Here is a 27363-nt window from a genome sequence, read left to right on the forward strand (position 1 = left end):
CGTGTGGGTGAGAGCAATGATGATCCTTTGGGGTGGGTGCGCTACATGTTAACGCCGCTGACAATCGGGTGGATAAAAGGGGGGGGGGTGTGCACCAGACAGACTTACCATCAGCGCGTGCAGCACAGAAACAGGGTCCGCGAGGTCCAGCGGATAAGTGACTGCATGTCTGAAGGTAGAGGATGGACAGTCCCGGTGAATACGAAGACAATGACAGGCGCAAACGAACAACCAGCACAGCTCAGCAGACATGTCTTTAAGGGACTGCAGACGGACAGAGGCCACGCCTCATTCAAGGACTGCTCTGTTGGTACGCCCCTTCTTGGCTGGCACAAGTAGCTATACCCTTCCACAGCCGGCGCTCTGGCCCACCCCCGCAGCACGCCTCTTTCGTAGTATAAGTACACGCCCTGGTGCACTGGCCCTCTGTCATGCAGCTGTCCCTTCGAACGTAATCAACACAGAAGAAGGAGTGACAACAATGCCACCCGCTGCTGGCATTGCTCGTGGAGGCCATTTTGGAATTTTAAGATGCTCCGCCCCCCGCCATGCGTAGGAGAGCTCAACCAACATGGAAGGCCTGACACTGTACTTTAAATATAGAGGGTGTGTGTATTGCTGATCAATTGCCAACAGACCCGGTTGCGGCGGGAGACTCCCAAATTTTATAGATCAGAACGGCTTAATTGTAGCAGTCATGTGCCTAAAATCGCCTCTGCTTTCATAAGTCAATGGGGAAGCTGCATTCCCCTGCTTTTTCCCAAATCGCCCTTTACAGGTTGAAATGTTACCGATAGAAATAAACACTTGGACAACGACTGACCTTTTAAAAACAAAATTAAAAAATTAGACATCATTTTCAGGTCTAATCTGTCCTGTTACATTTTAATTCCCCAACTCTTTAGGCTGGCATTGTCTTGGTAGTAGGGTTTTGTGTGAATGCTGCAGGTTTGATGATGAGGACACTGGGTGGCCAACATGGGAAGCTTCAAAACTTTTTCGGCTTCGAGGGCGTGTTCCTGCTGGTCTAAAAGGGCGTAGCTAAAAAGTGGAAAGAACAGCAAGGAACACGCCCCCGAATCTGAAAAAGACGGAGCCTATTTGGAGGGACGGCTCTCTCCTCCAATGGCTGGCCTCCGTTTAGGAAGCCAGCCAATGGAGGAGAAGCAAAAAGAGAGGTGGGCTAAATAGCTACTCTAGGAAACATTAAATCTCCGACTTCCGGTTCTGCCTTCGGCAGACGGATAGTCCTCGACCTAAAAACGTTAAGGGAAAAAACGTTATTTATCTGTTAGAGATGTCAGAGTGCGCTCACAGCCAGCGTAATTGTGATAAATAAATATAAAAAGAAGGAAACGCGGAGCGAAAGGTGGGTAATACATGTTTTTATTTTATCTCTTTGCACCCAACTGGGTTTGTCGCACCCACCCCCCCATACCCCCCTCATTAAACAATTCAGAAAAAAGTACAATATTCACAGCAAAAAATGTAAAACGTGGGTATCCCCAAAGAGCTTTTAAAGAAACAATGAGAACAGGTGCTCGGAGGTGACGCCTTTGGACAGCACCATCTTTAAGGAGACCTGGGGGTGGGGTGGTTTGCTTCTCAGCAGGACAGCGCCCACTCTCTTCGGCTTCTAATGAGTTATTCTGCAGGATTTAAATTCCACACGCGCCTCTGTCAGAACAGCACTTACAGCCTCTTTTAAAGTAAAAAGCGCCATGATGCAGAGAATGTGAAATAATAACTGAAGGCACATGTGGAGACGCAAGAGTAAACCCGTAGGGAGAGAGGGCTCTGAGGACAGAGAGGAGGCCAGGGGCGGCACACAAGATGAACCACGTTGAAATTGTCCTGTCTGTGAGTTTTCAGTTAATGCAGATAAAAACTGCCCAGTAAAACCTTCTCTTTTTGACTTTTCCTGCACTCAAACTCTGTGTCCAGCCGGGGCAGATAGAATCTAGGCTGAATTTCAGTTTATCCCGAGCCCACGAGTGTCATGTCAGTTAAAAACACCCACAACTGATTAAAATCCGCCAGCCTCCTTTCACACTCCACCGCAAAACTAACGAACAAGAATTGCCAGTATATTGGGATCAAGTTGTTTTCACTAATAAAAGGTGCCTGTTTACTGATTGCTGGAGTGGTTGCCATTGGTGGGTGGTTGTTACACGAATGGGAGAAGATGTTGCCGACTTTGAAACTGTGGAACCAAGTTCGAGTCAAGCCATCAGCGCAACATCCAGTGGGCACATTACTTAACCCCACTATGCCTAAAAATGAATGTGCTGCTCCCCGCGCCTAAAAACATGCATGTGACCTTGCACAATGCACCTGAAGCTCATGTAAAGCGCTCCAGTACCTTCAGCTCAAGTTAGCTTTATATAAAACTGCACACACAAAAAACAAGGAAAAAAACAGAACCATTAGTTCAGAGTTTTGTGTAGTGAAAATATTTTTTCTCTTTACACACAGCAGTAACAAGCTCACAAAACCCAAAATATGAACATGCATTACAGGAGCAGAATCATTGTATTGCAATAGATGAAAATGTAAATAACATTACATTCTTAAAAGTACGGATGGTACGTGCGGACTTAGAAATGTGCACTATGCTGTGGAGTTTACATTGCACAGCAGTGCTGTTGTTACCAGGAAGTTTCCGGACCAACTGTGGGATGAGCCAATTATGTTAACACCAGTCTGTTGATGTACAGCTTGTGATCGGAAACAGATACTCAGGCACTTTTGGAGAGGCTCCAAAGGACAGACAAGCGCTAATAAATCAAGCGCGCGGTGGGAGCGTGTAAAGGCTCCTATCACTGCAAAGGAGATGCCAGAGAGGAGACGCCATGCGTGTGCACATCGCCTGTCCAGGCACGCACATGGTTTGTCTCCCTTCGTGAATGAAAGCCATAACAATAGAGTCTCGCCAAGCGAAGCAGCTGCGCTGCATTCGAAGGGCGAGACCTAAAAACGGAGGGTTCTCATTCCTGGTTTGTAAATCATGACAGCTGAATTGGTGAAGTGGAGCAGTGTTTGCAGAGGTTGGTGTTAATTGTGATGCACTTTTCAGCTATTGTAAAGCAGCCTTTCGCTTCCCCGCATGATAGCGTGTTTCACAGTTTCATTTTCTCTCGCTGCCTTGCATACAATGTTGATGTTTTTTGCGAGCATGTGTTTAAAAACTAAAGCTTCAAGGGCCATATTATCAAGAACACGCTTAGCGCGTTTTTCATTATCGTGCTCTATCGCTGAATTACATCGCCGTATTAGCAATGCTTTGCTAACAGGCGAATTACAATTCAGCGATAGACTGAGATAATGATCATTAGCGTGTGAAATCCAGCGATGATTTCAGAGTGCTAATAAAAAGCTTGGTAATGGGGGAGTGTGTACTTAACCATACAATCCACCTCCCATAGGCAATAATGCTAAGTCAGGTTTTATTCAGGCGTTAGAATCATGCGATAACGGGGGCTTACTGTGCCTTTTGTCATCGCTTCGCTGTTCAGGAGTAGCGTTGTTAATACCGCGATGTTGGTTTTGCGATCATTTCACATGTTGTCCTAGGAGGGAACGCCTACTTTGCATCTAATTAGCGATATCTATCGCTGCCATGAGATGCGTTGCAGATTCGGCCGCTAACATGCACTAATGCATGTTAGCGACGCCTTACTAATATTGCGATAATAAAATCGCCGCTTTTTCGGTGCTTTGTGCCGAAAACGCAGTGATATATCTCTTGATTATATGCCCCCATGTTTTTAAGCCTTTCTGATCATTGAGCCAAACAGTGTTGTGCAAATTACGATGAAATAACTGGTAACAACTTTAAACTATGCATGTTTGAATGAATATATTGCAAACTTTGGTTGTACACACTTCTCCTAGATAAACAGACATAATACCATGCTGTTGAACTTGAAAGGCACTCTGGCCCTTCACGAAAGTACATTATAGCTTATGTATAGCACAGGATATCCGCCACCCTCAACCTGTGCCCCAGCCTGGGCCCCCCAGTAATTGTTGGTGTCTCCTGACAACAATAAAACTCCTCCTGAACACCGGCTCCGAGACCGGGACCAGAGGATGGGCAGGCGGTGTTTAGGGCACGCACACCTCTCTCATATATGCATAGCAGTACCACCGTGACCAGTTCTCCACTAAGAACTGTACATCAGCTGAGAGGGGGGGGGGGGGGCGGCATTTTCAATTCTCGCCTAGGGCGGCGAAACACCTAGGGGCATATTAACAAGGGCTTTATCTCCGCTTTTTTGGCTTTAAAAGCCAAAGAAGCGGAGATAAAAAATATCGCCCTATCAACAACAGGGTGCTAACATGCAAAATCGCATGTTAGCACCCTTTTTCACTACGCTTCCCTTTGCATCTCTAATGAGATGCAAAGTGGGCGTTCCAGAGCAAAATAATAGGAAAAATGTAGCTAAGCGACATTTCTCCTATTATCAAGCTTCACGCTAACCCTGTTAGAGACAAAAAAAGCAACGCTAACCACGGGTAACGCTGCTCTTTTACGTCTGCTAATTTTCAGACTTATCCATGTAATCCAATGGGAGGTGGATTACATGGCTAAGTCCACCATGGGCTCTCAACAAGGATATCCCTATCCTTGTAGTTTTATCGCTGCATTACCAGCGATAACCTCCCAAAATGGCGCTATCGCTGTATTTTTTATCGCCTAGGCGGTTAGCGTTGTTAATAATGCGATAACCAGACGAAATTATCCAGCGATAGCGGGCGTTAAAAAAATTAACGCTACGCGCCCTTAGCGTTAATTTTCCCTGTTCCTTCTTAAAATGCCCCCTAGAAACGGCCCTGCAAGAAACACAGAAACAAGATAACCAACAGACAGTCCTGGTCAGCCTTCCAAAGGAACAGCCAGGTTCCATTAGGCACATACTTATAACTGCACCTGCATTCAGTACACAGTAGCTATATTTTATGAAACTGTTCAATTTGATTAGTGTCCATGGAAAGAGGCTGTGAAAGGTACCTGAGTGTCTGGTCAATGACATGTTTCTCTGGTCAAGAGAATGAAGGTGACACAGACCATGAGATAAGCGTGCACGTCTAGAGTTACTAAAAATGTTTTCCCGTGTAGCCCCATGCAAAGCTTAACTGGTCATCTGCTTGTTACTTATTACTGTACTTGGCTGTTAATTTGGTACAAATGAGGCGAAATCTTTGCCCAGATGGTGTAAAGCCATTGAAGGTGACTGGTTTCTGGAGCAGCCACAAATGGCCAAGAGAGAGCACCAGAAAGGCTTTGGTACAAGGGGAAAGGGAGCGCCCGAAAACCAAAATGTACCATTTTTCGTGGGGATCGAAAATCATTGCATGAAATGGAATGCAAGAAACAAAAAAACGAAAATAATAAACAGGCCGTCGTGGTCAGACATGCCAATTGACTACTTAGGTACCATTAGACCCCATAAATACATATAACTGTAGCTTCGTCCAATAAACAACAGCTACATCTCATGTAACTACTCAATTTGAAATTAGTCCAAGGAAAGGGGCTGTGAGAGGGAGCAGAGTGTCTGGTTAAAGACATGTTTTTCTGGTCAAGAGAATGAAAGAGCCACAAAACCATATGATGTGTGCATGGCTAGCATTGCTAAAACATGGGGTTATGTGTTCCCATGTAGCCCTTTGCAAAGCTTCACGGGTCATCTGCCAGTTATTACTATACTTGGATGTTAGTCTGGTACTAATGAGGTGAAATCTTTGCCCGGATAGTGTAAAGCTATTAAAGGCAACTGGTTTTTAGAGGGCAACCACAAATGGCCAAAAGAGAAAAACAGAAAACGTTATTAAAAGTGGAGAGGGAGCGCTTGATAGACAAAATGTCATTTTTCCTGGAGTTCTGAATTCATTTCATGATATGGAATGCAACAAACAACGCTCCATCATCACAGCCATGTAAATATTGAATGCCAGCATCCAATGCCTGATGTTCTCCTCCACCCTGTACTTTAGCATCTCATTCGCCCATTCACGCGCGGGCATATAATCTTTCTTCCTCTTCATCTCCTCCCTCTCAACCTCGTCTATTAAGAGTGAGAAAATGTCAATATATGTTCCCTTCCAAATTCTCTCCTTAAGCTCCTGTGACAAATGGCGGGACAGAGATTCATACGATGTGCGCGATTCGCCCATGCCCAACAATGGCAATGTCTGTGGCTTACCATGCGAGGGTCCCGCAGAGTCTTTGGGGGCCACGACCAATGATACTTCTTTAAGCTTGCTTTGATCGATTAGCTGTCTCGTTTTTTCCAATGCGTCCGCCCCGGCCACACCCGCCGCACTCAAATTCATCCCCATGCCCCCAAGCCAGGGAAGCACGGCTGCTAGGCTGGAGACAAAATCAGTTGGAAGTGTTGGTACCCCCCCGGGTGCAGGGGGAACATTTAACGAGACATTGGGCACCCCTGGCACTGGTACCCCCGGCGGGATGATAGGATTTCCTGGCGGTGGCGGTGAAATAATGTGCGCCGGGGTACACGGAAGTAAATTAGGAACCACGGGAACTGGCCCCCCTACCCATCTATGGGAGAAGGCTCGCTCACCGGTGTGCTGGGGGACGCGGGCCCTACGAGCAAAGCTGGGCCCCCCCCATTCCCAGGGACAACCTGCATTACTTTCTTTGCCCTATTCTTTTTTGGCAGGGGCGGAAAGCCTCTCTTGGTGGTAAAGCGTCCCTGCGTGACCTCCCCGAGGACCCCTCCTGCGCATCCAGCCTGTCTGCCAGTTGTGCCATGGTGCTGTCCATTTCCCCAATCTTCCGCATCAGGGCGTCTAACACACTCGCAATACCAGGGCGCCATTCGCCGCGCTTAGCCTTGGGAGGCATGACTACCCTGCACACTATTGCCTTTCTTTGGCACAAGGAAGTACACAGACTAACACTACCCTGCACACTATTACCACTGATTCGTTGGAGGAAACACGACCGGCCACAGCACCCACGCTACCGGAGCCTCAATACTGGCTAACCCAGCAAGGCAGGTGAGTAGCAGGCTCTAACCCGCTTGGCTCCCAGCAGCGCCGGAATGCAGACCCTGTGCGTGTCCTCAGGCACCCTCAGCGATGGCCCCCACGTCCTCGTGTGTTGCTCCTGATGCGTGCACCACCGCTGACACTCGCTTGCCTGCTCCCGCCGATTGGGCTCTTTGAAAATCTGCTCTGCCTTCACACGATCGGCGCTGTGTCGCTGGGCGCCCCTCACGATGCGTGACCCTTGCCAGGCACTCGGTGAAGTCTCGGCGTTCTCCCGCTCGTTGTTGCCACCGTTTGTGCGCGCCTTTCGCAATGCGGGAAACCTGGCCCGGCGCTCCACGAGATTTCGCACCTGCAGGGAAAAAAGGAAAAAAGGGGTTAAAGATCCTCCCGAGGGAGGAGGGGGCACACGCGACGTGTGTGCTGCCGAGGGGAGCGGAGAGCAAGAGACTGCACTTCGCGCTCCCCCCGGCTTTAAAGGGTCAGCCAATCTACCAGCTGAAACTGGTTCCTGGCAAGAGGGTCACCTACGCCCCGGAAGTGATCGAAGCACTTCCGGGGCGCGGTGGAGCCTCCCATAACCCGGAAGCGATCCAATCGCTTCCGGGACACGGCCCCCAGCAAGCGCGGGGCCAACGAGATGGGCGAGAGACGGGGGCACGGCCGACCCGCCATAATGGCGGCGGGGCCGATGCCGGCCCCGCCTTCCTCTTTCCTGGTAAACACACTGAAGTGAACGATAGGTGCTAGTGTGAGAACCAACAAGGGAGACACGTGATCATTTTACAGCTGCCACCACTTCCCCAAAGCGGAAGGAAAAAAACTTTATCTATCTGTTAGAGATGTCAGAGTGCTCTCACAGCCAGCGTAATTGTGATAAATAAATATAAAAAGAAGGAAACGCGGAGCGAAAGGTGGGTAATACATGTTTTTATTTGATCTCTTTGCCCCAAACTGGGTTTGTCGCACCCACCCCTCCATGCCCCGCTCATTAAACAATTCAGAAAAAAGTACAATATTCACAGCAAAAAATGTAAAACGTGGGTATCCCCAAAGAGCTTTTAAAGAAACAATGAGAACAGGTGCTCGGAGGTGACGCCTTTGGACAGCACCATCTTTAAGGAGACCTGGGGGTGGGGTGGTTTGCTTCTCAGCAGGACAGCGCCCACTCTCTTCGGCTTCTAATGAGTTATTCCGCTGGATTTAAATTCCACACGCGCCTCTATCAGAACAGCACTTACAGCCTCTTTTAAAGTAAAAAGCGCCATGATGCAGAGAATGTGAAATAATAACTGAAGGCACATGTGGAGACGCAAGAGTAAACCCGTAGGGAGAGACGGCTCTGAGGACAGAGAGGAGGCCAGGGGCGGCACACAAGATGAACCACGTTGAACTTGTCCTGTCTGTGAGTTTTCAGTTAATGCAGATAAAAACTGCCCAGTAAAACATTATCTTTTTTACTTTTCCTTTACTCAAACTCTGTGTCCAGCCGGGGCAGATAGAATCTAGGCTAAATTTCAGTTTATCCCGAGCCCACGAGTGTCATGTCAGTTAAAAACACTCACAACTGATTAAAATCCGCCAGTGCCAATATCGGCCACACTCACCAGCCCTCCCGCAGCAACATACAGGTAGCATAAATAAGCAGACAAGAAAACCTTTTGGTGGGGAAAATTGCTGCAGGTTTATTAGCATACCAAATATGCCAAAATGGTGGGTTATCTTACAGGCGATCGAAAGGCAAGCCGCCCCTCGCGGCCTACCACCTGATGGGCCAACTTGCATCGTGGTCTTAGCCAATCGGTGCTTAGCGGTTGTGGTGAGAGGATAGCCCCTCCCACTTCCGGTGAAACATTGGTCCACCATATAACTCACGCCCCCCCCTACGAGGGGTGAAGCGCTCAAGCGACCCCCGGTTGTACAGGTTTCCAACCGCCCGTAGGACAGATGGGGCGCCGTCGCACCCCAGGGGTCCACCGCACAGACTTCCTGGGGATATTCGGCCTCAGCACCCCTTGCGCTCCTGAAGAGGGTACCCCTGAGTACCTTTCCGCCTCTGGATCGCCATGTAACTCCGCCTGCAACACAAATAAAAAGATTAGAACATACTTCCTCCCCTCACACTGACCGCCGGGTAAGCGGATGGGAGGGAGTCGGCGTCAGGGCGAGGGGACAAAGAGGCCGCCAGGGGGGCGGGGGAGGACTATATACCTCTCCCTGAAACCCCCCACGGCTGGAAGTGACGCGTGGGACCCCAGCAGGGGTTTCAGCCAAAAGACTAGGCTGCCCAGTGTGCCATCTTGGGGCCTCTTATGAGGGTCCCCTGCGGGGACTGTCGGTCAGCCCGCATTTCACACTCCACCGCAAAACTAACGAACAAGAATTGCCAGTATATTGGGATCAAGTTGTTTTCACTAATAAAAGGTGCCTGTTCATTGATTGCTGGAGTGGTTGCCATTGGTGAGTGGTTGTTACACAAATGGGAGAAGATGTGGCCAAAGTTGTCGTCTTTGAAACTGTGGAACCAAGTTCGAGTCAAGCCATCAGCGCAACATCCAGTGGGCACATTACTTAATCCCACTATGCCTAAAAATGAATGTGCTGCTCCCCGCGCCTAAAAAACATGCATGTGACCTTGCGCAATGCACCTGAAGCTCATGTAAAGCGCTCCAGTACCTTCAGCTCAAGTTAGCTTTATATAAAACTGCACACACAAAAAACAAGAAAAAAACAGAACCATTAGTTCAGAGTTTTGTGTAGTGAAAATATTTTTTCTCTTTACACACAGCAGTAACAAGCTCACAAAACCCAAAATATGAACATGCATTACAGGAGCAGCATCATTGTATTGCAATAGATGAAAATGTAAATAACATTACATTCTTAAAAGTACGGATGGTACGTGCGGACTTAGAAATGTGCACTATGCTGTGGAGTTTACATTGCACAGCAGTGCTGTTGTTACCAGGAAGTTTTCGGGCCAACTGTGGGATGAGCCAATTATGTTAACACCAGTCTGTTGATGTACAGCTTGTGATCGGAAACAGATACTCAGGCACTTTTGGAGAGGCTCCAAAGGACAGACAAGCGCTAATAAATCAAGCGCGCGGTGGGAGCGTGTAAAGGCTCCTATCACTGCAAAGGAGATGCCAGAGAGGAGACGCCATGCGCATGCACATCGCCTGTCCAGGGACGCACATGGTTTGTCTCCCTTCGTGAATGAAAGCCATAACAATAGAGTCTCGCCAAGCGAAGCAGCTGCGCTGCATTCGCTGGGCGAGACCTAAAAACGGAGGGTTCTCATTCCTGGTTTGTAAATCATGACAGCTGAATTGGTGAAGTGGAGCAGTGTTTGCAGAGGTTGGTGTTAATTGTGATGCACTTTCAGCTATTGTAAAGCAGCCTTTCGCTGCCCCGCATGATAGCGTGTTTCACAATTTCATTTTCTCTCGCTGCCTTGCATACAATGTTGCTGTTTTTTGCGAGCATGTGTTTAAAAAATAAAGCTTCAATGGCCATATTATCAAGAACACGCGATAAATATCGCAAATCGCGCTTAGCGCGTTTTTCATTATCGCCCTCTATCGCTGAATTACATCGCTGTGTTAGCGGCGTATTAGCAATGCTTTGCTAACAGTCGAAGTACAATTCATCGATAGACTGAGATAATGATCATTAGCGTGTGAAATCCAGCGATGATTTCAGAGCGCTAATAAAAAGCTTGGTAATGTGGGAGTTTGTACTTAACCATACAATCCACCTCCCATAGGCAATAATGCTAAGTCAGGTTTTATTCAGGAGTTAGAATCATGCGATAATGGGGGCTTACCACGCCTTTTGTCATCGCTTCGCTGTTCAGGGGCAGCATTGTTAATACCGCGATGTTGGTTTTGCGATCATTTCACATGTTGTCCTAGGAGGGAACGCCTACTTTGCTTCTAATTAGCGATATCTATCGCTGCCATGAGATGCGTTGCAGATTCAGCCACTAACATGCACTAATGCATGTTAGCGACGCCTTGCAAATATTGAGATAATAAAATCGACGCTTTTTCAGCGCTTTGTGCCGAAAACGCGGCGATATATCTCTTGAATATATACCCCCATGTTTTTAAGCCTTTCTGATCATTGAGCCAAACAGTGTTGTGCAAATTACGATGAAATAACTGGTAACAACTTTAAACTATGCATGTTTGAATGAAAATATTGCAAACTTTGGTTGTACACACTTCTCCTAGATAAACAGACATAATACCATGCTGTTGAACTTGAAAGGCACTCTGGCCCTTCACGAAAGTGCATTATAGCTTATGTATATCACAGGATATCCGCCACCCTCAACCTGTGCCCCAGCCTGGGCCCCCCAGTAATTGTTGGTGTCTCCTGACAACAATTAAACTCCTCCTGAACACCCGCTCCGAGTCTGGGACCAGAGGATGGGCAGGCGGTGTTTAGGGCACGCACACCTCTCTCATATATGCATAGCAGTACCACCGTGACCAGTTCTCCACTAAGAACTGTACATCAGCTGAGAGGGGGGGGCGGCATTTTCAATTCTCGCCTAGGGCGGCGAAACACCTAGGGGCATATTAACAAGGGCTTTATCTCCACTTTTTTGGCTTTAAAAGCCAAAGCGGAGATAAAAAATATCGCCCTATCGACAACAGGGTGCTAACATGCAAAATCGCATGTTAGCACCCTTTTTCACTACGCTTCCCTTTGCATCTCTAATGAGATGCAAAGTGGGCGTTCCAGAGCAAAATAATAGGAAAAATGTAGCTAAGCGACATTTCTCCTATTATCAAGCTTCACGCTAACCCTGTTAGAGACATCTGCTAATTTTCAGACTTATCCACGTAATCCAATGGGAGGTGGATTACATGGCTAAGTCCACCATGGGCTCTCAACAAGGATATCCCTATCCTTGTAGTTTCATCGCTGCATTACCAGCGATAACCTCCCAAAATGGCGCTATCGCTGTATTTTTTATCGCCTAGGCGGTTAGCGTTGTTAATAACGCGATAACCAGACGAAATTATCCAGCGATAGCGGGCGTTAAAAAAATTAACGCTACGCGCCCTTAGCGTTAATTTTCCCTGTTCCTTGTTAATATGCCCCCTAGAAACGGCCCTGCAAGTAACAAAGAAACAACATAACCAACAGAGAGCAGCGGCGTCACTATGGGGGTGCGGGGGGTGCGGACCGCACCGGGTGACACCCTCAAGTGGGGTGACACCAACAGGGCCCGTCAGGGGCCGGCTTTAGGGCGGTGCGACCAGGTGCTGGCTTCCTGGGGGCGCCGTGTTTGAAAGTTTATTATGCTTTTGAAGCACCTGCTGCAGCGTTTCTTTCTGCCAGCAATTACCAGGCCTCACATAAATGTCAAGATAACTGGTGTGATTAATTATCTTCCTGGAGAGAGATCAGTGTTTTGTAAAGTTGAGGTTTTGACTTAGGTGAAGTTAGTGCAGAGGGTTAATATGCCTGCTGCAAAGAACGTGTGCCAAGTAGATTACAGAGTGCAGATCAGCAGGTTACTGCTTTCAAAAGAGACATCATTTTGTTACTTGCAATTTATAACTTAAAGTCCTAATATAGAATAGTGAACTATTAACTTTCATCCTAGAACTGCATACACACTGCAAAGTATACATTATTAGAACATTGATTAATGTTGCAAAAAGGGTTAATTTGGCTAGAAATAGATTCTTATTATTAAAGAAAACTCCCAACTATGCTGTTTCTTTTTCGACTCTGAGTTTGTGCTTCTCCACACCAAGCACTATACTGCCTACCAGTATGGATGACATGTGACTCCTACACTTTCAGTCCTTTGGTTTATGTATCATTTCCTATACACGGATTTACACACCTATGATTGATTGTCTCTGTGTAATGTGTGTGTGATGCAAAGTACTCGGACACCCTACACTGGTATGAGTGGCGCTATATAACTAATTCAATGCATCTGAGAGTGTGGTTATGGTGACCTGGTCACTGTTAAAGGGTGCTAGTGAGAGAATCCGTGGTGGAGGTGGTCATTGGGGGGGCGCCAACAAACATTGTCGCACAGGGCGCCACCAGCGCTAAAGCCGGCCCTGGGGCCCATGTGCGCAGAGCAACCTAACCTTTTAGGAAGAGGACGTGCCTGTGCGCAGTGCACACTGTTTCCTCTCCTTTCTTTTATTTGCTTCCTGTGAAATGGATCCAAAAAAGAAAATCACTTTTGCTGGAAATCAATGTCGTATTTTTCTGACATTTAATTCCAAAATGCAGCATCAGGAATAAAAGTTTAAAAATTTGAAAAGTAAATAACTAAATAAAGTAAGACAGAGTGGTAGCAAACTGTCCAGATTGATTTTATTCACACCCAAACACATTAGCGCCACGTTTACAGAGTTTGCCAGTGAAGCGCCATTTTTGTTGTCTTGGCTTTGTTTTCCCTGGGCTTGGAACTAGTGCACCAATCCTGGAGGTACTGCAATGTGAGGATTGAAAAACAAAATTTGTACTGCTGCTCTGTATCTAGGGATGTTGTCTTTTTTTACCATACTGCTTACGTTTTGTAAGGATATAAGCAATGGCCATTGAAATGGGTCCATTCAGGGCCCTGTTGTCATGTCCTTAACTTTTCAGGCAAAAGCACTCACTGATTTCTGAACAGTGAGTGTAAAAGCGTTAAGGTAACCATGTTGTTCCTGCTTACATTTCACATGGTTTGCAAAATGTTGCATTCCCTATGATTGTTTGCTTTTTCCAGGATGCTGTCACTTTTTTTTATAGGCCACCTATTGCTCTTGCACAGTGCGTAATTTAAATTGAGCCGCATCCAGGTGTTTATAGCTGGCAACAATTGGGTTGTAGTTGAAGGCAGTCTGAGTTTTTCTCAGTGGGGCAGTATGGTGTTCAGTGGGGGAGAGGATGTGGCACTATGGCCAGAGCTGCTGAATTTGGAACTGGGGAACCAGGTTCAGCCTTAATAACCAGTCCGCCAGACCACTCTCCTGAGAGAGCACTATCTCATGCTAGACCTTAGAAGGCTTCGCAAGACATTAGAAGCCCCAGTGTCGTAGCACCAGCAGGTGGACCCTAGCATGACAAGTGTAGGTTAACCTTCAAGGCTTGTCCACCACTATTCATACTGAAGTTCACCTCCAGTTTTGCGGCAGGCCTATGAAGCAGTACACCCTAGAACAGTGACCCTGTCACTGAGATCACAGGACCCTTGAGAAGGGCCAGCTCTAGGGCGGTGCAACCGGTGTGACCGCACCAGGTGCTCACTTTCGGTGGAGGCATCATTTTTGCAAGTATATTATGGTTTTAAAAGCGCTTGCTGCCTCCTTCCTGGCCTCCAGTAATTTTCGGTAACAATAAAAATGTCATGATGACTCTGGTGATTAATGTTCTTCCTAGAGAGAGATCGGAATTTTGTCTAATGGAAGATTTGACTCATGGAAAGGTAGCTCAGAGGGTTAATGTACCTGCTGCAAAGAACATGTACCATGCAGATCACAAAGTGCACATAATGTAAATAGGCCAGTGGGCTACTGCTTTTGTCAGAGAGATCCTTTTGTTACTTGCAGTTTATAAGTTAAAATCCTAACATAGAACAGTGAGCTATTAACTGTCATCTACTCCGCAGCAACACAAGTCAAATTTTTTATTAACTTTTGATACGTTTGAGCAACAAACAATGTATTAGTTTAAATGGTGAGATCATGCTGCAGATCTTGCATTATGAGGCAAATATGGCAGAGCCATTATTATTTAGAAAACATTTGCAAACTAGGATTTTTAGCCATTCATGTTTGAACTGCTGTTTTGGTAAAGGGAGAAGTGCTGATGACAGAAACTCCATGGCTCGGAGACAAATGGCTTGTGCTTCCACATTTTATCGTATTTGGGGACATTCTGTGATTAGAAGCATATCCCACTTTGTGAACACATTTTACTGTCAATAACTCATTATAAACTTAAATAATCATGTGTATCCATTGGTTGATAAAACTGGGCAGTGAAACCAAACAAATACAAAAAATTGGGATGTTTGCGCATTCTGGCCACGCCTCTGGCTCTGCCCACTGATCCAATCCTTGGGTTATTCCCGCCCTTTGATTCTCCGCCCAGAGTTCCCCTACTATTTTTCCCCCACTTCGACCACTGATATATCGTGTTGATGGATAGTGGGAACACCACACCAGTAAAAAGTACCATACCTATGATATTATAAATTCCAATAAACTGTTGACTAGCAGGTAGCCCACTGTACAACCTGATTAACGAATCATTATCACACTGTTGTTAACAGGCACATTTTGTAAATATAGGACCTACATTTACAAACGTTACTAAGGATTCTGTATGGTCCCGTTATTTGCCAACTTTGTCCACTGGCGGTCTCGGGGCGGAGGAGGTCCATGCGGTAAGTCGTGAGGGGGTGACACCATGAGTTACCCGCACCGGGTGACACCAACCCTAGTGACGCCACTGCCTTTTATTTATGTTTTGGTTTTTAAAACATAATAAAAGGCATTGTCATTTACAATGGCAAAAGCTGAAACTCGCGTAAAAGCGAGACCTATTACACTTCAAATGCTTGTTGTTCCTTTCTCCGCAATTTTTCATTTATTTTCATTTCTGCTTAGATGGGTTGGGACTGCACGTTTGGAGGGGGAGGGGAGCTCATGCTAGTAGTAATTGGATCCCTCACCTGAGAAGGGCAGGAGGGGAGCATTCTTTGCTGCCAGCTGCTAGCGAAAGGGGAGGATGTGAACATGGAAGCCAGCATTAGATGTGCATGGCAAATTTGCCGTGCAATCGCTTTACCCTTTTCATCTTTTTTAGGTCGAGCCTGAGCCAATGCTCATGCGTTGCTCTGTGAGGCTTCTTGTGTTTACTCCATGTGGGTCTGACTCCTCCCACACTTAGGATTGGCTTTTGCGTGTGTCTTTCAATAATGAAAGCACGCAAATGGCTAAAGGCGGGCGCATGTCCCACCTCTTTTTTAATGTTCACTCACACTGCGTTTTGCTCTCGGGAGCGAGCAGCGGCGCTCTGGGTGGCAGCTGCATTCCTCGTGGGTCAGTTTACCGTGCTTTCTCTTTCGCTTTTGGATATTTCCTGCTTACGGCTGACCTCAGCCTTTGTTAATTTTGAAGTATATATCCCGGAAATGGGTTACCTGTTATTTCTTTGATGACTTGAGTGAAAGACTCATGCCATAGAGAGGGAAGGATTTGATTTCTGAAACAATCAAACCCAGTAGTGAGACAATTCAAAAAACATTTCCACTGGGCGGAAAAATGTAATCAAATACAACAGTCCCCGTGTTGTGTAATGCCGCCGGGAATCGAAACGCGTTGGCATTACACGACATGGGGACTGTTGTATTTGATTACATTTTCTGGCAAGTGGAAATGTTTTTGGAATTGCCTCACTACTAGGTTTGATTGTTTTGTTCCCTGTGATAGCAGCTCCTTAACTTAGTTATACAATGTGGATGTTAAAGGATATCCAAGTAGCTGCTTTGTTTGTGAATTAAGACTGGTGACATAATGTTTGTATAATTTGTTGTTTTGTAGCACTAGTTCATGTATTGTTTTTTACATCACACTACTTCACCACAAAATTTGTATGTTTTGTTTGATCTGTGGCGTAAATATGTGTAATTTGTTCTAGACTGAAACGTATCGAACTTCTCTGACCCATGATTCTAATGTGGAGTAAAGTACATAGAAATGAGCAGCAAATAAATGCCTCAAGCCAATATCAACTGAATTGTTGGTTCATAGTCTGTTAAATTAATATAGCAGCATTTGAAAGGTGACGGCTAGGACACTTCTTGCTCAGTACATGTTAAGGCATGCAGGAGCATTGGCATTTCCACAATACAAGTAATGCGTCATGGCATGGGAACCATTAATTCTACTTTCTCAGCTTCCTCACAGATGATCAGAGGACCTAGGGATAGAAATATCAGAAGAGGAATTAGTATCAACAATAGATGACATGGCCTCAAAAAGCATCAGTGGTTGCATGGGAACAACAATGTACCACTCACGTAACACCGCCTTAACGCAAAGTAATGCAAAGCAGCGTTTCGCGCTGCTGTGCGTTACTTTTCCGTACAAACCAATGCAAATATTTATTTGCTTTAGTTTGTGAATCACAAAATGGGTTTAGCGTCGGGTTAGCGTTACAAAAGTATCACTTACCCAACGCTAGACCTTTCAGAATCCAGGCCGAAGTATTATATCTATGGGCAATGCCTTTTCATAGCAACTGGTAGCAAACTATTTAGTAAATTACTAATTTTACTTCATTGGAAAATGGCAATAATGCCAAAGCACAAACCCCAGCTGGAGGACATGGATACCATCAGAGCGCTCATGTCATACTTGAGATTAGAGGCTGTAGGCGGGAGAGACAAGCATGACTCAAATGTGGCTTCGGCTGAATGTGTGAGTCTGTTCTGGCTTTTTACCCCAGTGATTGGCTCATCAAAAAACAGCCAACCTGTTATCTCAGGCATTGTCCTTTTCTGTGCAGTCTTTTTAAATAACACAAATTGTTTAGCACAGGGCAGTTGTACACAAACATAAATTCCAAAAGGGTGGGGATCAGCTTGAACTTTATCTGGGTAATACAAATGCATTCACAAGACTCTGCAGGTGTTTTCTGTCCTTCTGGTGGCTCACTGAAGACTAATAGTATCTGCAGAGTCATCTCTATCCCAGAGCCATCTTAACAGCTTTATAGGGCCCCGGTCAAAGCAATGCACTGGGCCCTGCCTACACTACTACTCACAGGAATAAAAGATTTTAATGGAAAATGTGTGTTAAATTCTGGTCTGCATGGGGCCATATGCTCGTGGGGCCCCCAGGCAACTGCCTAGTGTGCCCATGTTCTCCATCCAATCTCTGACACTTTTTTCTTTTGCTTGCATGTTTTATCACCTGGACTAAGGTGTTGATCCACTCCTTAAATTGTTTTCATTGTTATATCAGTGGAAGCCATTATTACTAACATACAAAGAGTACCATGCCTTCCTATAACTCAACTTTGCACTTTTGTTTTAGAAGAACAACTCGAATCAGGGGTATTTAACATGGGACCTGTGTATTTACTTAACCCAGTGTACTATTTAGCCACTGATGGAAGTTAACAAAAAGCAAGGTGGCTTAAATGGGATAGAAAATAAGTTATCATTCTAGTGACTAAATAGCATGCTGCTTACCCAGTGAACCTGGGTACAAATCCCAGCTTTACCAAATTGAATGATCTTAGTCAAATGACTTCACTGTGTCTCTCTTGCCTTCATCAATGAGGACCATGAAGTAGTCTATTTCAGTTTTCTGTGTTTCTAAATTTATAGCAACATTACCCTTATGACAGAGACACATTGTTAATGACTTGACTCTTTGTTTACTCATGGACAGGGGTGTAACACAGACTCCTGCAGCCCCTGAAGCGCAAGAGGCACCTACTCTTCAGGGGATCCCCATTCAGTCTAAAGTCTGGGGATATCTGTAATAGTTGGAAGTCTAGGGAGACCATCACCACATTTTGCTGGGACGGGAGCTTCATTTTGCATTATGCCTCAGGCCATGGCATCAGCGTCACGACGAACAAGGATGGGCTCACAAATGTTTGAAAGTTCATGTTTAGAAACGCTCACTACGTTCACTATTAATAAATGCAGTGGAGTAGCAAGGCTGTCAAGGGCCTTGATGCCAACAAGAAAACTCACCCCCCACCGAGTACGGTTTTAAAAGTTATTCAAAATTGGAGTTACAAGGGACCCTCACAACATTGGCTTCAAGTTTGACGGCAGCTACTGCTCTATTGATAGAACAGCCTTGAACAACGATTACTCAATGTGGTGAAATGATCAAATGTACTATTCTGAAATACTTCCACAATTTGATCAAACACACGTTTTTTAATCTTAAAAGTCTTTCAGATTTTTCACACCATGTGCTTGCAATAATTAACATGTCTAATATGTGGAGAGCTCATCTCCTGGTTAGCTCTTAGGCCCAAACACTCCCCACATATCCCTATTGGTATGTTGCCTTGAACACCCCTTGCAGAGACATTCTTCTTCTGTAAGCAGTAGGGACTGTAACGGGAATACAAATATTTTCTGTATGTTCTTACCCACATGCAGGTCAAACTAATCAGGGGGCTGTGCGCGGGTCTACCCTCGGAACTGCTGCTGCAACGCCCCTTCCTACTACTGCCCACGGTCAGGCTGGGATTCCAGAATCGCTGCACTGGTGCCATGCAGGGACTACTAAAGCCCTTTTCTCGCTGGGGATTTATAGGAAGGGGACACAGCTGAAGTCATAGACATAAAGGATAGACTCGAATAGTCCCCCACAAAGGAGCAGATAAACAACCAAAGCGTAAAGATACAGTGCTTGGTCCCTGTGCTGTGGGAGGAAATGAAAAACAAAAAGAAGGGACAAAAGGGAAGGACTAGCCACTAGCAAGCAAGGATTTTTAAAGGACACTGAAACAAACAAATGGAAAGCAGTGGGTGGGATTTAAGCCTGGACAGAAGTATATACTAAAGTATATGCAAAAGGTCTCGAAAGCTCGACCTAAAAATAGGATATGCAGAATGAATGTAAATAAAGACTGAAGATAGAGTATCATAAACACATTGAACAAGTCTGATAAAACATTAAGAGATAACTGAAAAACATTCACTTTTGTGACAAAATGTTTAGAACAATGCTAGCATATTAAAAAAGGCTTTAATAAAGAATTGGTGAATTACTTGAACGTGACAATGAATTGTCAAGAATTGTTAAGGGCAAACCTATGTGTGCTTATGAAAGGGGCCCTAACATTGGGACGGTGGTAACTAGTATGAGGATGCAAGATGAAGATAAAGAATACTAACAACTACAAAAAATGTACTTATCCATGCTTTCAATGTACTAATTGCAGTTATGTATTAAAAGGAGTCACAGTTGCACGTCATGTAGTGAATTTCCAATTACTTTAAAAAAAAATTGTAACATGTAACAGACTTTTGTGTTTGTGCGATAAAGTACATATATGTAATAAACACTGACATGATGGAAAGAAAAGTAAAGTTGTCTTTCCACTGTACAGATATCAGAAGAAAAAATCAACAGTCGTTAGACAGTTCATGAGATATGATAGCAACATCAGCCAATTCAAATTTTACAAACAAGGATGAGCTCATTCAAAAAGCGGTCCCAATTAAAGAACGTGGATTGAGCAATTAGAAACTTAGGGGCAGATTTACAAGCCCCGTATACCACATTTGCTCCGCCTTTGCGTCACTTTTGTGACGCAGCAGCGGCGCAAAGCCAGCGCCGTGTTGCGGGGTGTTTACAACATGACGCATCTAGGGAGATGCGTCACGTTGCAAAGCCCTGCGCCACATGTGGGCCTCCTTAAAGTGGCTGAGTGAAATCTACAAGATTTCACTCAGTCACTTTTACGGCCATGCTGCGTCAAAACCCTGCGCCTGCTTGAAGCAGGTGTAAGGATTGATGCAGCATGTTAGGCATAGGGGTACCCCGAGCCTTGCTGGAGCTGCGTCGCGCTTGCGACATGACTCCAGCAATGCGTCCCCTTTACGGCAGCAGATGCATTACGCATCTGTCAATTCTTGCCCCACGGTGTGCCGCATTGTAAATGTGGCGCATCCATGGTGGCGCAAGAGGTGTCTGCCATGACGCAAAATAACTGGCGCATCCCTGCTGATATGCAGGGATGCGCCAGTTATTGTAAATCTGCCCCTGAATGTGTTTTTTGTAAAGCGACTTTAACAAAGAAAGAGAGAAAAAGGATCAAAGGCACACGATGCAAGCTGCATTACATGACAGGGTAAGAGCAGAAATGAGCCATATTTAGTAAGATATGATGCAGTCACATTCCTGCACTCTCTCTGCGATTGCTCACTTAGGGGCATATTATCAAGGACGGCCTTAAACATTATCGCCGGTTTAGCGGCAGAAAACTGCCGCTAAAGCGGCGATAATGGGCTTGACAATATGCCCTTGAGAATTCCAATAGAAGTCCATGTTCTGGTGTGAACATGGAATTCTATGGGAATTCTCCAGAGCATATTATCAAGCCCATTATCGCCGCTTTAGCTGCAGTTTTCTGCAGCTAAACCGGCGATAATTTTAACGCTGTCCTTGATAATATGCCCCTTAGTGCTTGTGCCAGTGTTACAGGCAGGATTGTTTTTGTGCAGGAGGCAACACCTTCCTGCATAAAAATGCTACAGAATGATATTTCATCTTGTTACAGCTCTTTTGAGGAGGCGTACCATTTTGATGCAAACCCAGTTAACTAGCCTTAGTGAATCTGGGATTGTATCAAAATCTGGGGGTGGATGCATTGGAACATCCATACTCCACCCATGGAATGCCTTCTCAATGCGCAGTAATGCAAGGCAGCAATTTGAGCTACTTTGCATTACCCTGCATTTATTAAACCATGCATAGCCATGCAAGATGGCTTTGCATAGCTTAGTAAATTCCACTAAAGGGCTTGCGTTGCTTTGCATTGCATGAGGCATGGGCAGCACAAGCCCTTTGCAAATTTGCCCCAGGTGATGAAATAGGAGAAGAAAACAGGACTGGCAAAGCGGAAGGGAAAGTTGGAAACCCGTCAGGCTGCCACAGCAAGATGACACCTTTAAGAAATATGGGACGGGAACCAGAAAGATGGAGTGCATTTTGTATGGACTACATGTTTGTGATGGAGAGAGGGTATTGAAATGTATTTAGTAGAAGTTGTGGTAGAGTTTGATCACAGGGCCAACACCTGATATAAACTACATTTATTTATTATGTATTTTTTAGAATGGAACTATTATATCCTTGAGGACGGTGTAAAGAAGCACCGAAATGTAGAGGATGTTTTAATTTGAATTCATGTTACACTGACACAGTACAAATAAATGCCAAATATATAGAATAAATTAGTTTTAATTGATGATATATTAAACATGTACAAATAAAAGAAAAATAGATAGTCGGTTATAATGCTTGGATGGAATATGCGTGTATAAATGGTTAAATGAAGATAATTAATTAAGGAAGATAAAAATAATGGCAGTTGTATTTCTCTCAAGGGTGAGGCGTTACATACTGTATAAATTACAACAGGAAGGCATTGATTGCCCCCAGTAGCCTGCTTGCCAAATTATGTATACGACCCCCATAAAATTACCACAGTCCATATCACCTTCTTGGAAGATTCTATAGAAATGTTTTATTTTTTTAGTCCCCTGTTTCAGCACAACCATGGCTAAGAAGGTTGCAGTGATTGGCGCTGGCGCCAGCGGGCTGGTCTCTATCAAGTGTTGCCTGGACGAGGGGCTGGAGCCCACCTGCTTCGAGCGGACTGATGACATCGGTGGACTTTGGAAGTTTAAAGTAAGTGGCTGTTGTAGAGATACTGCTTGAAAGCTTGGGTTCATTTTCTGAAAGCACAACCTTGTTCAGCTCATTAGAGTCACCAAGAACATAACAGCAAACAAAGAAAATAAATTTTGTGTAACTTAGCTGCACGCTAAAATTTATGAAACTGAAGAGAAATTTGCTCCCCCCAACACTGCTCCTCGGGTGTAGGGTTCCAGTAGAGTCAGAAGCTGTTCAAGGGTTGGGTCAGTTGGGTGTTAGGTCTTGGTTTTTGGAGTTTAGTGTTGGGGCCATGTAGCAGATGTTTATCTGCAAACCCTTGATATTAGGACCACAGACGGTATAAAAGAGTATGCATGTCAAATGCATAAACATGGCCTGCTTGGACTTTTGCTTTGCAGACATTTTTGTGTGTCCTCGGCCTGGCAATGGTTACTGGGGTGTGGGTACTGTCACTTACTAGTGGTTGTCCAGGGCTGCCGGTACTACTGCGCTCCAACTGAGTAACAAATTTGTGCCCATTGTACACTTGCCTCACCAGGTGCAGCAAATCAGAGCAGACAAGGAGCACCCTAGCAGCTGGTAGGACGTTTAGAGCTCAGTATGACATAGTAGTCACAAATGATACACTCTTGTGTCAAGTTAAAGCTATAACTTTTAAAATAATTATAATTTATTTAGTTACTGATAGGGAATGTAGGGAAGTTAACATGTTGAACAAGAAACTACCATAGAGATGAAGTCCCTCATTTGTAGCTCAAGAGCAAGATGGCGTTCGTTACACCCTTAAATGTTGCTCTCTAGACAGAAATTATTGCTTTTCTCTTTTTTAGCTTATGCTTGTTTGTGTGTTTAAGGTGCATTTAAGGAGCATGGAACCTATTTCCGTAGGTATGTGTGGATGTTCACACAGAACAAGCACGACAGCCTTGTCAGTGACGATGAAGTACAGGGGAGAACCTACCTTGGCAGTCTGACACACTGGATGCGGAAGGCAGTGTGGGAGCAGGTTTTAATAAAAAAAACTTTCCAGCACTATGTCCCTCCTAAAAGTTGAAGAGGGTGGAGGTAGGAGAGTGAAGGACATGCTAACAGCTCACTCACTTTTGAAGCACTAACAATGTTTTTGTGGCTGGTCTCTACCCAAATAGAGACCGCATTAGAAACTTGTGATTTTGTTGCAGTACTATACTGCAGTAAAGAATTACAGTGAGATCATATTTTCTATTATAATCAGTATTTTGTAAGGCTCTAATGCCCACCAGCTTGACTTGGGATATCAGATCTGAGGGTGCAAAGGAGTGAAAAGAAGGCAAGAGAGCAAAAGCAAAGGGCCTAATTCACAAAGACAGTTACGACTCGTAACTTTCCGGCTGCGGAGTCTCTGTCAGGGGGGGAGTCTCCGTATGGCCATACGGAGACTCCGCCTCGAGCATGGAGACTCCATCCTGAGGGTGTAGAATCCGCCTCGAGGGTGGAGACTCCACCCCGAGGATGGAGACTCCGCCCCGAGGGTGGAGACTCCGCTCCGAGGATGGAGACTCTGCCCCGAGGGTGGAGACTCCGCTCCGAGGATGGAGACTCCGCACAGAGGGCAGAGATTCCGCAGTCAGAAAGTTACGAGTCGTAACTGTCTTTGTGAATTAGGCCCTATGAGAGTAAAGGAGTAAAGAGATTGAAAAGTGTATGCAAACGATGAAAAGGAGTGGGAAAGAATGAGGAGTAACGGGGAAAGGAGAAGGAGAAGCAACAGAGGGGATATAGAGAAAGGGGGAATCAGAAGACAGAGAAAAAGAGATAAGAATGAAGGAGGAGGAAGAAAGAGAAAGGCCAAAGAAGAATGAGAGGAAAAGTAGATTGAAGGCATGTAGGTCCAGTGGGAAAAGGGGGGATATGAAAGTAGATAGTGGAAACCAATGGGAGAGAGAAGCATGTTTTGTTGACTACTGTGGTGAGGCATTCATTTCAGCTCTTCTCGCTTTTTGAGTGAGTCAGTACAATATTTACTTCCTTTCCATTTCAAATCTTGTCTCTAAAGACCAGATTTATTTTCTACCACATTGAAACAAGTGAAAATATGGACTGCCGTTGGAGTTGTTTCATACAGAAGCAAACTTCAATTCCTGCCTAATGCTTGCAGCGCAACAAATCACAAAATCGGCCATTTCTCTTCTTGTCACAGCTCACATTACAGCCATTATGTTGGACATGCAGAAATTCTGCTTTGCTGCATTCACAAAAACGATAGTAAAAAGGCATCAACTATTTGTCTGAAGGATTTTTGTAAACAAACCTAAATAAAATACAAAACGTATGCATATATGAAAATAGGTGCGAAAATTGTTAAGTATAAATATGTTTTTTTCTAAAATTTGATACGTTCAAATCTAGCCATTGTATTCCATACAAAAAAAATCAAAGGTCTGAGTTCCATAATTATTTCAACATAAAAAGGTAATAATAATGACAATATCTACAGACTGCGCATTTTTACTATAAATCAGTTTCAATTACATGTGACTGTACGCATAACTTTAAACTCATAGTCATTAGAATTCCTAATGTTTTCATTAAAACGCCCATTTAAAAAAAGGGCTGGGGTGTTCTTCTCTTGCTCAAACTTGTGCTCCATTTAAAATGTGTGTAACCCAGGTGGTTTTGTGGGGTTTGAAATACCAGTATATCTAACTCATTTCCACAGGAGATTCCAGAAGAAGGCCGGGCAAGCATCTACAAGTCTGTCATTATAAACACGTCCAAGGAAATGATGTGTTATAGTGACTTTCCCATCCCGGATGACTATCCCAACTACATGCACAACTCCAAGATCCTAAATTACTTCCGCGACTACGCTAAGCACTTCAACCTTCACAAGTACATCCAGTTCAAGGTGAGCATCGGAGGAGAGCTTGTTGGCATGGTGAAGGAGCAGTTGCCCTGTCATCAACATTAGAGAGAGATTTCTTATATTGATAGCTATCTTTTATAATCATGTTGTGTGTGTTTCTGGTCATCAATCTGGCTATGTCGCTAAGAGCCCTGTAGTGCCTTCATGCTGTGCCCCTACTGGTAGGTGAGGATCCTGCAGATTAGGTTGAAAGTGGCCCTGCTGGTAGTATTCTAGTGGCACAAAGGCCAGTGTACCTATTATCCCCATTGTCAGCATCCCTGGTGGACCTACTGGAAGTGCCCATGTCTACCATGCTGTTAGTCACTCTGGGAGCTTCATTAGCAGTATTTATTTCATTCCTGCTGAATAAGAAGTGTATATTCACATTTATAGGCTAAGAGCTTCCCATGTTCTTGCACCAGACTGCACACTTGGAGTCAGTACCAAAGTGTACCAAGAGAACATTTTGGTTACATCTGAAATTGTGGTTTATAAATGAGCTACACATCAATTCACTTTTTTCACATCCACATGCCGGCTGTTTAAAAATTTATTATATATTAACCAATAAACATTGTCTTCTTTTGGCAGGAAGCCCGGTCATGAGTGAGTGTATCTTACTCTCAAAAATACAATCTCCAACTTGAAAACCATACAACAGAACATAAAAGAAGACATGTTGCTAGATCGAAACCAGCAAAAGATAAAGATGTTAGTAAAAGATAGTAGAGGAGCGCCTCTGTTACAATGTTATGGGATGCAATCAAGGCAATGAATAGAGGTTCCATGATTAGTTTTTCTGTCTACTTGCACCATTTCTGATGGCCCCATTAGATTTGCTCCTGAGTAGATCCCTCATTGCTACAGGCTGTTCCCTAAACCCCAGTTAATTGTGCCACAGGTCGCCTCACTTTCTATATCCCTGTTGAACCTGCATGCAGGGCACTGATGATGCACCATAAAGGGTTCCTAAAAGAGAGTTCAGCCAAAAAATGTCATTAAAATAGTTCCGGCCTTCCTTTCATCATATTCTTATGCCATGTATTGCTTCATTGAGTGACATGGCTGAAATCTTAAAAGTACGTGATTTATTTGTAGACTACGGTGTGCAGCATAAAAAAGTGCCCAGATTTCTCCTCCTCCGGCCAGTGGAATGTTGTCACAGAGACAGAGGGGAAGCAGACGTCAGCGGTTTATGATGCCATTCTGGTCTGTACCGGACATCACACAGACGCACATCTGCCTCTGGATTCCTTTCCCGGTAAGAGCGCACTGATATCGAAAGTAAAACTTTCAGTAGACTGATAATTGTTTTTATTCGGTTTATTTTCAATATACCATTTACAGACCAGGGAACAAAAAAGTAAAAACGTATAATAAAAGGGAAATGCATTCACTGATGCTTCCATATCATGAAAAAGAATTGAGAGTAAAATTACTTATCCAGTAAGCAATCACAGCGAACAAGAATCATGAGTTGAAGTAAACTGGTAGATGGAGACCACAGTGTAGCCAGATACTTCCTGCCACTGTACACTCTACAGTAACATCGGTATGTTGCCCCCAAAATTATTCTTGTAACTTACCTTTGGTAATTGTTGTGCAAACATGGCCCTTGTGATCCAACTGTTATACGTTTCCGCAGATCTCACTGGAAGCCACAAGTGCCCAGCTTCCACACAATTGACCATCCTCAGTAGGCCCCCTTATCATCTACCTTCACATACTTCGCGTATTAGCAGCAACTGAAAGTATTGCGCATCTTCTGCAAAACACACCATTGTCTTCCAAAACAAGGATCCTCTCTTCCTCACTCTCCCAACCTGAATAACATTCAACCTGGTACAAAAACAAGGACTGTCCCTGTTTTATAACAATGTAACAGGGGCCCACTTGTAAGCGTTATAACTAGGCAGCATGCACATTCACACTACCTGGGCTAAATTCCACCCAGAAATAGTACTTGTGAAGGTGTTTAAAAAAACTATGTTAAATGCTAATGCTCCCTGCGTATTATAAACATACTTTTCCCTCTGA

The 27363-nt window shown here is 44.7% G+C and overlaps 1 protein-coding gene across 4 annotated transcripts in view; it reads left to right on the top strand.

The window, feature by feature from the left end:
* LOC146833672 (flavin-containing monooxygenase 5-like) overlaps positions 1 to 27363 on the top strand; it is a 186106-nt gene that overhangs the window by 125239 nt on the left and 33504 nt on the right. For all 4 annotated transcript variants that reach the window (XM_085601557.1, XM_085601561.1, XM_085601558.1 and 1 more), the window contains exons 3-5: positions 22300 to 22451; positions 25138 to 25326; positions 26425 to 26587. In XM_085601557.1, the coding sequence (XP_085457683.1) occupies positions 22320 to 22451; positions 25138 to 25326; positions 26425 to 26587 (484 nt within the window). In that variant the 5' untranslated portion in view covers positions 22300 to 22319. The remainder of the gene's footprint in view (positions 1 to 22299; positions 22452 to 25137; positions 25327 to 26424; positions 26588 to 27363) is intronic.

This window comes from Triturus cristatus, chromosome 4_2 (assembly GCF_964204655.1).
Source record: "Triturus cristatus chromosome 4_2, aTriCri1.1, whole genome shotgun sequence".
NCBI classification, from domain to species: Eukaryota; Metazoa; Chordata; class Amphibia; order Caudata; family Salamandridae; genus Triturus; species Triturus cristatus.